Source organism: Heterodontus francisci, chromosome 7 (genome assembly GCF_036365525.1).
Source record: "Heterodontus francisci isolate sHetFra1 chromosome 7, sHetFra1.hap1, whole genome shotgun sequence".
Taxonomy (NCBI): domain Eukaryota; kingdom Metazoa; phylum Chordata; class Chondrichthyes; order Heterodontiformes; family Heterodontidae; genus Heterodontus; species Heterodontus francisci.
Genome location: NC_090377.1, coordinates 52410967 through 52423521, shown reverse-complemented (window position 1 = coordinate 52423521; position 12555 = coordinate 52410967). Strand labels below are relative to the sequence as shown.

Below are 12555 nucleotides of genomic sequence, written 5' to 3'. Positions count from 1 at the left end.
TGAGTAACTTACTTCCTGACTCACCAAAGCCTGTCCATCATCTACAAACACAAGTCAGGAATGTGATAGAATACTCACTACTTGCCTGGATGAGTGCAGTTCCAACAACACTTGAGACACTCAAAACCTTCCAGGACTAAACAACCCACTTGATTCACACCCTTTCCACCACTTTAAACATGCACTGCCTCCATCAACGATGAACAGTGGCAGTAATGAGTTCCCTCTACAATGCCAAGGCTCCCTCGATAGTACCTTCCAAACCTGCAACCTCTGCCACCTAGAAGAACAAGGGCAGCAGGCACATGGGAACACCACAACCTGCAAGTTCCCCTCCAAGCCACACACCATCCTGATTTGGAAATATATTGCCATTCCTTCATTGTTGCTGGGTCAAAATCCTGGAACTCTCTTCCTAACAGCACTGTGGGTGCACCTACCACAAGGACTGTAGCAATTCAAGAAGGAGGTTCACCACCACCTTCTCAAGTGCAGTTAGGGATGGCAACAAATGCTTACCTTGCCAGCGATGCCCACATCCCATGAACAAATAAAAAGAAATGGCTACATAAGAATGAATATGATCACAATTAGTTGGGGTTAGGGCACTATCAAGGTGCCAAACAAATCTACCATCTATTACCTGAAAAGTCTTTGTAGCAAAACTATAGATAGGAACTCAACTGATTGGTTTCTCTGTTTAATTCTTTCCTAAACTACTTCAAAATGATTGCTATTTAAACTAACTTTGTGCTCATTTTGGCTGCACTTTACTACAATTTTAAAAGATTCTGTCCTCAATTAAGTTTGTTGGCTAATTTTGGGAAAGTGGTATGACTAATAATCACCCTCATGGGTGTTAAGTGGAAACAATAAATTAGTCTATTGTTTATCAAGAGCACACTATCTCAGATTACTTTGCATACCATATTATCCTTGATAGGAAGTCATGGTACTTGGCATTGGAAGTTGTTTTTTGTATTAAGACATGAGAAAAGCATCTGCTAGCAGCTCAGAATATAACAATTCTTTCATTTATTCCCTGTACAAAGAGAATCAGAGAAATCTCTCTGACACGAATACAAAAACAAAATACTGTCAATGCTGGAAACCTGAAATAAAAACAGAAAATGCTGGAAATGCTTCATGTTAACTCTGTTTCTCTCTCCATAGATGCTGCCAGACCTGGTGAGCATTTCCTGCTTTTATTTCATATGCCTTTCACACTTGCATTAGATGGTCTAGCTTCCACAGAATTTAAAACACAGAACAGGGACCAACGCACCAATTTCACAGTGCTGTCTCCCGTGCTGCAAGACTGCCTGAAATAGATCCAATCCCATGTTGGGTCGAGCAATTTTGCAGACAACCCTATCAGCCACATAAAACAGATTCCTCGCATTTTTTTCATTCATTCACGAGATATGCGTTTACTGGCAAGGCCAGCATTTTTTGCCATCCCTAATTCCCCTTAACTGAGGAGCTTATTAGGTCACTTCAGAGTCAATCATATTGCTGTGAGTCTGGAATCATATATAATCCAGACCAGGTAAGTATGGCAGATTTCCTTCCCTCAAGGACATTGATGAACCAGATGGGGTTTTATGTAGTTTCATGGTCACCATTACTGAGACTAGCTTTTTATTCCAGATTTATTTATTAACTAAATTTAAATTCCCCAGCTGCTGTGGTGGGATTTAAACTCATATCTCCAGATCATTGGTCCAGACCTCTGCCCTACTAGTCTAGCCACTATGCTACCACAATACATATGCTAATGAGGGGCCTAGCACCTGTTATAAGGCACTTCTGGGACTCTCAACTTCTTAGTGTCTAAGGTAATTATGTAACCAAGTTATTACATAAATGAGGTGTTAGCAATATTACCAAGATCAGATCTGAAAGAATGGGTTTCCCTCACGTCCTGCCCAATTTAATGGCAGGACCTGATTGACATTTCTGTCTTCATTGCCAGACTGCAGCCAGCCAGATTGAAAGGTTGGCTGTCTGTTGGGTGGGTAGGCCTTCAGCACCAGGCCTCAGCTGGGGAGTGGAGAGGAGGGAGGGATCAGAGCCCTCCGGGGAATGATCGGAAAGGCCTTGGAAAGGGTGGGAGCAAATTGCAAAGCTTGGTAGTGGAGGAAATTGGAGGCTTTGGGAGGGAATATCGGAAGGTGCTCAGGTAGTTGAAGACTGGGAGGGCTGGTGGTGGAGGAAATCAGAGGCCTTGGGAGAGGCGGAGTGATCAGAAGGGTCATGAGTTGGATTGATAGGGTAATAGGCGGAGCAGATTGGATGTTTTGGTGGAGGGAGGAGATTGAAATGGTTGGTGTTGGAGGAATGGGGAGACATCTGGAGCTGCAAGGATGAGTTTGGGAGGGTCAGGGAGTGGGAATGGTGGCGAGAATGGAGGCCGTAGCCGGGGAACAGGGGAAAGAGTGAGTGAAAAGACTGGGGGAGAAGGAGATTGTGGCTCGGTGGGGTGCTCGATCATCAGGGGAGCAAGTGGCAGAAGCAGTAAGCTGGGTCCAGCAGATAAGTGGAAAGCCATTTATCTGCTGGATCTAGCAGTCCTTACATCCGTTGAGCTGGCGGGCTTCCCGAGGTCCATTCCCCAAGGATTAAAATTAAAATAGAGAATAAATCTGAGACATGCAGACTCATTTATAATATTTAAAAGATCATCCCGTCTCCTGAGAGTGGGTTGATTGCCCGAACCTTGTCCTGCCTCCATGAAAACTGGAAGTGGGTGGATTTGAGGCGGGTCGGGCTTGGTTTTGCGATTTTTAACATTTTTGATCCCACCCATCTCAAACCCACTTGCTTTTAAGGGTTAAAACTACCCCAATTGCTCTGTTTCTCTCACCACAGTTGATGCATGACCTGTTGAGTATTTCCCACATTTTATGTTTTTATTGCAGTATGCTATTTGACTATATTGCTATGTGCTGTTGAAGGAATGAGACATTTTACTGCAGATTAATTCTGCTCTCAACCAACAGAATTGCCAAAATTTAATATTCTATCTAAATGGAATTTAACCATTGTTCTGCTCTGATAAAGGTCTATTGCTTAATGTGTCATTAGTCCAACAGGACCAACTAAGATTAGCCAGCTGCTTTTCATTACAGAATTCCAAAACTAAAGCAGTAATCATATAAATAAATACTGGATAAAAGGTTAACTGGATTGTAAAGTCATGAAGTGTGACATTGAAGCTTGAATGTTTCGTTAGTGTCATTTTGACCCAGAGAAAGTATCAAGTCAGTGAAACACAGTTCAATTCATGATTTCCTCTATGTTATGCAGGTATGGGAGAGATAGTTTTACACAATTTTTGTCACTTGCTTTTTTGCTGGTGATGTGTTGTGGTGGGTAGGGAGGGGCAAACAATCAAATCAGATTGAAATTAGGCAGTGAATGGCCTTAAAGGGACCAGAATGTTTTTTTTCCAGGGATTTTGTGGAGCCAGCAGGAGCAGAATTCAGCTTCCACCTGTGCCCAGGTCTGGCCTGCTGGCTGGCTTAGCACGGGTCCCAGCCAATCTCCCCACTCCTGCATCCAACGAGCTACAGTGGAACGCATATGTGATGCCTCTAGCTAACTAGCTACATTCAAATTTTGCATGTCCGACATACATCTCCAAATTTGCTGTGACACAAATAGAGATGGCATTTTGTGCCGTATAGCTGGAAGTCGAAAATTACAAAGAGATAGTAACAAATTAAGTGAGTGGGTAAAATTATGGCAAATGGATTTCAATATATGCTTGTGTGAGGTCATCCACTTTGGACCTAAAGAGGAGGTCCAAAGAAACTTGGGGTCCATGTACATAGATCATTAAAATCATGGATACATACAAAAGAATTCAAAAAAGGCTAATGGAATGCTAGCCTTTATGTCTAGAGTGTAGACTACAAGAGGTTAGAAGTTATGCTTCAGCTATACAAGGCTAGACTACACTAGGAGTACTGTGAGAAGTTCGGAGCAACACACCTTAGGAAGGATATATTGGCCTTGGAGGCAGCGCAGCTTAGATTTACTGGAATGACACCTGGATTCCAAGGGTTAAATTATGAAGCAAAATTACACAAACTAAGGTTGTACTCCCTGGAATTTAAAACATTAGGGGTGATACAATTAAAGTTTTCAAGTTATAAAGGACAACTGATTGTGCAGATCAGGGTTGTCCAACCTTTTTGCATGGGGAGTCACATTACAATTTTTGTCTCACATAGGTGAGACAATTTCAGAAAGATAAAGGCATTAAAAATGAATCTTACTACTAATGAAAACAACAACAAATGTGCATTTTTGTGAAAAGTTTTAAATGAGAAGATTAATTTATTGACTTATTTCACTATATTGGACACTGATTTAGTGAGATACCTGGCATTGTTTTTGCTTGCACAAGTAGTCAATCTTTGCCCACACACTACTTGTAGCAATGCGGAGTATTCGGGATAGATGTCCATCTGCCAGGAATGATCTTGATTACTCTCTCTCACTCGCTTTCTCTCTCTCTCTCTCTCTCTCTCTCTCTCTCTCTCTCTCTCTCTCTCTCTCTCTCTCTCTCTCTCTCTCTCTCTCTCTCTCTCTCTCTCTCTCTCTCTCTCTCTCTCTCTCTCTCTCTCTGTCCCCTCTCAATCTCTCTCCCTCTGTCCCTCCTCTCCCTCTCTCTGTCACCCTCTCTCTCTCTGTCACCCCTTTCTCTGTCCCCTCTTTCTCTCTCTTTCTGTGTGTGTGTCTCTCTCTCTGTCTCTCTGTTACCCCCCTCTCTCTCTCTCTCGGTTCTGCCCCCTCTCTGTTCCCTATCTCGCCTCTCTGTTCGCCTCCCTCTCTCTCTGTTCCCCCTCTCTCTCTGTTCCCCCCTGTTCGTTCCCCCTCTTCTCTGTTCCCCCTCTTCTCTCTCTGTTCCCCTTTCTCTCTGTCCCTCTCTGTCTCTGCACCCCCCTCTCTTTCTCTCTGACAGTTTCAGGGAGCAGGAGCTCTTAGCATAGCAGCTTTGTGGTTGGCTAGTTTTTAAAAAAACATCACGCTGTCAGCTTCACAGCTGACAGGTGCTGACATTGGGAACAGCAGTTTCTCAGCTTCGGGCAGATTCTGGGTTTTCCAGCAGCCTTTTAAAAAAAAGTCAGAACCCGACAGAAAACCTAAATCTGTCCAAAGTTCAGAAACTGCTGTTCCTGATGTCAGCACCTGTCAGCTGTGAAACTGACAGCACGAGTTTTTTAAAAGCCAGTCTGAAAGAAGACAATGGAAAATTTCTCATCTCTGAAATATATCTGCGGGCTGGATCCTGGCATGTGGGCCATACATTGGACAACCCTGGTGTAGATAGAGAGAAACTATTTCCTCTAGGGGACACAGCCTAAAAATTAGAGCCAGACCTTTCAGGAGTAAAGTTAGGAAATACTTGTACATGCAAAAGGTGCTAGGAGTTTAGAACTCTCTTTCAGAATTGGCACTTGAAGCTAGGTCAATTATTAATTTTAACTCTGAGATTGATACATTTCTGTTAAGGAAAGGTGTTAAGGGATGTGGAGCAAAGGCAGCCATATGGAGTTAGGTCACATCAGCCATGATCTCGTTGAATGGTGAAACAGGCTTGAGGGGTCAAATGGCCAACCCCTGGTCCTACGTTCCTAAATGAGGCCAGAACTTGAATATCATAGAATCATAGAAAGTTTATGGCACAGAAAGAGGCCACTTGGCCCATTGTGTCTGCGCCAGCCAAAAGAAAAAGAGCCACTTTCCAGCCTTTGGTCCGTAGCCCTGCAGGTTACGGCACTTCAGGTGCACATCCAAATACCTTTTAACTGAGTTGAGGGTTTCTGTCTACCACCCTTTCAGGCCAGTGAGTTCCAGAGCCCTACCACCCTCTGGGTGAAAATAGTTTTCCTCATTTCCTCTCTAATCCTTCTACCAATCACTTTAAATCTATGCCCCCTAGTCACTGACCTCTCTGCTAAGGTAAATAGGCCCTTCCGTTCCACTCTATCCAGGCCCCTCACTCTTTTGTACATCTCAATAAAATCTTCTCCTAGCCCCCTCTTTTCCAAAGAGGACAACCCCAGCCCATCCAATCTTTCCTCATACCTGCAATTTTCCAGTCCTGGCAACATCCTCATAAATCTCCCCTCTAGCCTCTCTAGTGCAATTACATCCTTTCTGTAATGAGGTGACCAGAACTGCACACAGTACTCAAGTTGTGGTCTAACCAATGTTTTATATATTTCCAGCATAACATCCCTACTCTTATATTCTGTGCCTCAGCTAATAAGGGAAAGGATTCCATATGCTTTCTTAACCATGTTATCAGCCTGTCCTGCTACCTTCAGGGGTCTGTTGACATTCACTCAAAGCTCCCTCACTTCCTCTGCACCTGTCAGTATCCTCCCATTTATTGTGTATTGCTTTGCCTTGTTTGACCTCCTCAAATGCATCACCTCACTTCTCTGGGTTAAATTCCATTTGCCACTTTTCTGCCCACCTGGCCAGTCCATTGATATCTTCCTGCAGTCTACAGCTATCTAATTGCTTTCAACCACATGGTCAATATTTATGTTGTCTGCAAATATAGTTTGGGCCATTGGGTACTGGCTGTGGGCAGATAGCAGACCTGCTCTGCTGAGTTTGCACCTGTTTGGGTGGAAGTCAAAACCCACCCTACTACTGATTCAATCTGTTAACTATACTGAATTCTCAATCATTATTGGAAGGGGATCTATTTCAATGCTAAGACAGATCAGCCAACTTTCATCCAAAGTCAATTCTTTTATCGAAGGTTCTCAACAGCACAGTTTCAAAAATAGGTGAAAGAAATGAATGATCAGTAAGAAGAAACATTTACTATTACTTTCATTTTATATCATACAATACAACATAACTGAAAACTTTTATTATTAATCTGTCATACCTTCTGTATAATGTATAATCTTCAAAAACATTGGATTCAGTGGGCTGGATTTTACATAGGGGCGGGTGTCCCCCCCCACAGTGCCAAAAACGGGGAAGGCGAGCCCGCTTCGGTGGGCAGTGGGAATGCATTTTGCCGGCCACTGGGACTGCTGTCCCTACTAAAGACAGCGGCCCATCCCAAAGAACTGCCGGCCCAATCAGAGGGCCAGCAGCTCAGCAGCCTCAGCAGTACCACTGCTAGTGGTGGCACTGCTGGAGCTGCACCTAGAAGATGAGGGTGCATTGATGGCTGTGCACCCTCGAAGTCAGGTAAGTGGTGTCTGGGGGCACCGGGACCAGTAAGGGAGGCTTTGGCCAGGGGGGAGGGCAGGTGGCGCCATTGCTGCGGAGACAGCCATTACAGCTAGGGGACCCTTCCATGGGCCACAGAGTGCCCAAAAAGGAGGGCTCCCTCGGGAGCCTGCTGGAAGTCCATCAGGGTTTACCTGGCAGTCCACCTATGCAGTGGCAGGCCGCCCAGCAGCTGGTAATGTGCCAGTAGAGGAGGGAAGGTGCCCTTAACTGGCCACTTAAATGGCTCAATTTGGCTCCAGTGGGTGGGCTGCCTTCCACCTTTCCCGCCACCAAAATGGCATGGTGGTGGGAAGATGACGGGCACCCCACCCGATAATGTGCCACACCATTTTGCCAGCCTTCCTGCCTCCCAGCCTGTCCCCAAAGGGCTGGTAAAATGGGCTTTAATAAAGCATTAGGTGTCGATGGCTACTTAAAATGCCTCAATTCTCAACTCCTGTCTGTGTTACTTTGTATAGAATTGGTAACTGCTTTCATAAATCACTCTTGGAATGGTGCCGTGCCATGGTGGTGGTCTGGTCAAGGGCAGGTCCTCTACTCTTTTTCTCCACCCAGGAATGATGAGCATGGCTGGGCAAGAGGGCATACAAGGTGGTTTCCCATTGCCTTCCTAAGATTGGAATAAGAATTGAACACATGCTAGTCATCTAGCCAACTGAACTACCCCGCTTGGAATGGTAAACCAGTTTAATAAAGGGTTTGGCTTCAGTTGCTGTCTTATTGGTTACTGATCAAACTGTTATAACTATTACCTTTAAAAGATGTATCTGAAACTTTTGAACAGTATATGCATCGTTGTTCTGAAACTAAAACCTAGCTCTTTATTGATGGAAAATTGATACAATACCCATTTTTCTCCTTCACCGTTGTAGACATTGATTTTGGGAACGCGGTCAATCAATTGAAAAAAGCGTGCAGCGGCAATCTTAGCTTTTGCATAGTCAGGGGTATATGATGAGGCTCTTCCCAGTGCTGTACCACTTGTTACTATGGCAGAAATCACTCTGAAATAAAGTAACATTACTAATTCTAAAACTATTAAACTTTGTGTATTATATGTGACACAATATTTTTATGATATAACAGAATAACCATACCTGAATACTATGCTGAAATGAAGTCCCTCAGCAACAACCAAATAACCACCAAATCTATATGATGCAGCATTGGCCAAGAAGATTACAGATTGGGAAAAACCAAAGCATAAACCATAAACATTAGCTTTTTTAATTGCAGCTCTGTAAGGGGCTTCTAGCTGTGTCTCAAACAGTTGCACAAACATTTTCTCCTTTGCTAAGCCAGCTATAGTTCGGATGTTACTCAGGGCTTCACTGGAAATCTAAAGAGTAAGAGAACATTGAAATGAGAATATGTTTACTGGAATAAGACAAAATCTAATGAGGCAAGTAACATAATAATCTGAAATATACCTGGCCAGCAACTTCAAGGGCTTGCTTATCCTGATTTGCAAATCCTGTTAACATTTTAGCTTGCAGCGCACCAGACAGTGCCAGAAAGGGTAGAAAACAGAGTATAACCAAAGTTAGTTTCCAGCTAAAGTAGAAAGCGATGATCAAGGACACTCCTATGTTGGTGAGAGAATTCACTATCATTCCAATCTGAGATCCAGTAGCCTAAGGGAAGAGAAACATTCGTAAAGCAGTTTTAGAAATTGTACCCACTAAACAAACAATAAGCACTGTTTCACTTACATAACTGTTATTGTTCAGGCTGAAAAAAACTCATAATCCTTATTGTAACATTGCTGTAGAACTAAATTCTCCAAAGGAAACAGAGATTACTGGCACAAAATTGGGATTAGTAGTGTCCATTCTTTGAGTGCTGACTATGCCATTTGGGGACTTTTTGGATGAGTTGCACCGAATACTGTATTGGTAAGGACATTAGCGCTGGCGCAGTAAATGGCTGCCAGAAGTATGTAGGGCAGGTAGATTATAATATCAATCAGTGAGTAATGCTGATTTGATGCCAGCAGTGCCTTTTTGGCATTTAATGCTCCAGTTAATGCCCTCTATTAATCTTGCATAGCTGCACACATGTTTAGCAGTAGGAAAGACCCTCCACCATTGCTATTAAAGGGATCATCAGGAACAGGAGGAATTTTATGCTCTTCCCCATGTCAGGTTTTGAGGCAGGGAGAGCATATAATCAGGTGTGATGGTGGCTGGGAGGGACCCCGCCACCTTCCTGCCTCCACCCAAATGAAATCCGGGGCGGGAAGGTCTGTGAACGACCTTCCCGCCCTGCCACCAATTGAGGCCCTTAAGTAGGCAATTAATGCCCAATTAAGGGCCTCATCCCACCATTGCCAGAATTAGGCCTGAGGGGGGCTGGTCTGTCTGCATGGGGAGCATGCCAAGCAAACACACGCAAGTTGCTTACCTTGTTAAAAGACACTTAGTGTTAAAGACTTGCTCGGGTCTGCAAAAAAAAACTGACCTGAGCCCGACAGAACCACATCCGACCTGAGCCCTACCCGGCCCAAGCCCTTCCATTTTTTCTTACGCCTGACCCGACCCAACCTGACCATCAGTTAATTTACCTTCCGTTTTTCACTTTGTTGCTGATCTGCACAAGCTTAAAATAACTGTAACAAAACCACATTTCTCGTCCAAAAATTAAATTAACATTGGAGCCACCTACCTGTGATAGAACATGTCCGACCCTGCACAACCCAAGCCCGAATGCTGGACCCGGAAGTGCAACCCGACCCGACCTGAACCCGACACATTGTCGGGACCCGCCAGGTTCGGGTTGGGTAGCAGGCATTTACTTAGTGCCTGATCAAGGAAACTGGCATCAGGAAGGGAGGGACCCACTGAGTGACAAACCCCTGACCTTGCCGCCAAACCCCTACAACCCATCCCCCCAACCCGCACACCGCAAAACCCCTCCCACTGTGACTTATGTGACTTGCATCCCGGGACCTGGTTGGGTCCATTACCAGCAGCAGCCACTGCCTCTATGGTGGCGTTGCTCAGTTAAAGAGCTGCTGGCCTCTGATTGGCCGGCAACTCTCAGAAGGCGGGACCTCTGCCACTGGGGTCCTTGATCCCAGGGAAGGCCCACCTCTGCCATTTAAGTCCCTAACTGGAACTTGATCTGGCAGTCCTTTCCCTGAGGAGGTGACACGGGACTTTCACTACACCTTTGCTGGCGGTCAAGACCCCCATTGCCTGGATAAAGTCCGGGCCTACAAGTGTTTGGTGCTTTCTATAGCTGTTTAAAGTTGCAAAAGTCTACAGGGAGTGGTGTGGCAGGTGCTAAAGGAGTTTTTTTGTTGACTTTATGGCTTCTGCACAAATCAGTTGCTCTTAGACATGGTGCACTATATGCCATTCCCCTTGGAATACAGCATGACTTGGAAAATGAACAGAGGCCACATGGAGCAGATCAAGCTGCTAGAAGATGGAGGAGTAGGAAGATGGAAGAAGAACTCTCAGCAGGAGACCATATCCACCTAGGCTATCCTTACTGAAATTTGTCAGCTGCTGCAACCTCAGAGCAGGGCGAGGACGGACATTGTCAGTGACTGTGATGAACTTTTATGCATCTGGCTCCTTCCAAGCTGGAGCTGGAGCTATTTGCAACACCTCAGTTTGTCATCCACTGTTGCATAAGGGAGGTCACTGAGGCTTTCTATTCATTGAAAGCTAACTGCATTTCATCCTCTCTTTCCAGAGAGAAGCAGATGAAATTAGGATTTCAGCCTTCCCCATGACGCAGGGTGCTGTTGACTGAATACGGTTCGCTTTGCGGGCATCGCATGCCAACTCCACCCTATATGGGAACTGAAAGGGATTTCTCTCCCTCAACATGCAGCTGGTGTGTGACCATAGGCAGAGATTCATGCAGTTCAATGGCCAGAATCCAAGCAGCAGTCATGACATAAGCAGGCATGAAGGTAGCAGCTCGTGACTAAACGCAGCTCGAGACAGTGTGAGCTTGGGAATTTGGTAAGTGTGGGAACTTGGTGTGGTGAGGGGGAGGTGCTGTTCTGACCTTTTGCAACAAAGGAATGGTCTGAGAAAGGGAGCCAGAGACCAGCAATGAGATGTGAGAGCTGAAGCCCGCATGTATTAATTAGGTGAGCAGGCAAGTGAGTGGTTGGTGAGTTTTTAGTTTTTTTTTTCTCTGAACAGGACAGTAGTTTACCTGGTACTGGGAAGATATAAATTATGCATTAAATTTATTGCTAGTTAAACCAATTGATATAACAACCGGTAATTGTTGAGTGTTATTTCTAGAACTAATTTGTTAAATAAAACACAGTAAAGATGGCAGGGCAGGTGATGTGTTGCAGCTGTAGTATGTGGGAGCTGGTGGACACCTGTGATCCACAGTAACCACAACTGCAGTAAGTGTCTGCAGCTTGAGGAACTTTGGCTCAGAATTGATGAGCTGGAGTCTGAGCTTCAGACAGTGCGATGTATCAGGGAGGGGGAAAGTTATCTGGACACTTTGTTCCAGGAGGCAGTCACACTCCTTAGGCTAGGTACTTCTTATTTGGTCTGTGGCCAGGCACAGGAGGGTGTGACTGCAAGAGAGGTAGGTATGGGGATCCAGAAGGTAGCACTGGAGGAGCATCAGCCCTTGCAATTGTCCAACAGCTTCGATGTTCTTGCAGCTTGTGCGGATGAGAGCAGGGACTACAGGGAGAATGAGTAAACTGACCATGGCACCATGGTGCAGGGGGCCATTCAATTGGGGCAAGTTAAAAGGAATGTGGTTGTAGTAGGAGGGACTATATTTAGGAGGATAGAGATAGTTCCCTGCAGCTGAGAGCGTGAGTCCCAAAGACTGTGTTGCCTCTCCGGTGCCAGGGGTTAAGGACATCTCCTCAGGATTGGAGAGGAACTTGGAGTGGGAGGGGAAGGATCCAGTTGTTATGTTCCATTTGGGTACCAACAACATAGGTAGTACTAAGAAAGAGGTTCTGCTTAGGGAATATGAGCAGCTAGGGGCTAAATTATAAAGCAGAACCTGAGCCACAAGCAAATTAACATGGGGTCAATAAGGTCAGAGAGTTGAATGCATAGCTCAAAGATTGGTGTGGGAGAAGTGGGATTCATATCATGGGGCCTTGGCACCTGTACTGAGGAAAGAGGGAACTGTACCGAAGCGACAGCCTTCACCTGAACCGCGCTGGCAGCAATGTCCTGGTGAATCATATAATTAGGCTGGTGGGGAGGGCTTTAAACTAAAGAGTGGTGGGGAGGGTTCACGTGAGGGGAGATTTGGAAAGTTAAAGAGAAAGAA

The 12555-nt window shown here is 45.0% G+C and overlaps 1 protein-coding gene across 3 annotated transcripts in view; it reads right to left on the bottom strand.

Annotated features, from left to right (window-relative positions):
- LOC137371984 (bile salt export pump-like) overlaps window positions 1-12555 on the bottom strand; it is an 82162-nt gene that overhangs the window by 12853 nt on the left and 56754 nt on the right. For all 3 annotated transcript variants that reach the window (XM_068035177.1, XM_068035178.1, XM_068035179.1), the window contains 3 exons: window positions 8706-8909; window positions 8373-8614; window positions 8123-8279 (listed from right to left, as the gene is read on the bottom strand). In XM_068035177.1, coding sequence (XP_067891278.1) covers window positions 8123-8279; window positions 8373-8614; window positions 8706-8909 — 603 coding nt within the window. The remainder of the gene's footprint in view (window positions 1-8122; window positions 8280-8372; window positions 8615-8705; window positions 8910-12555) is intronic.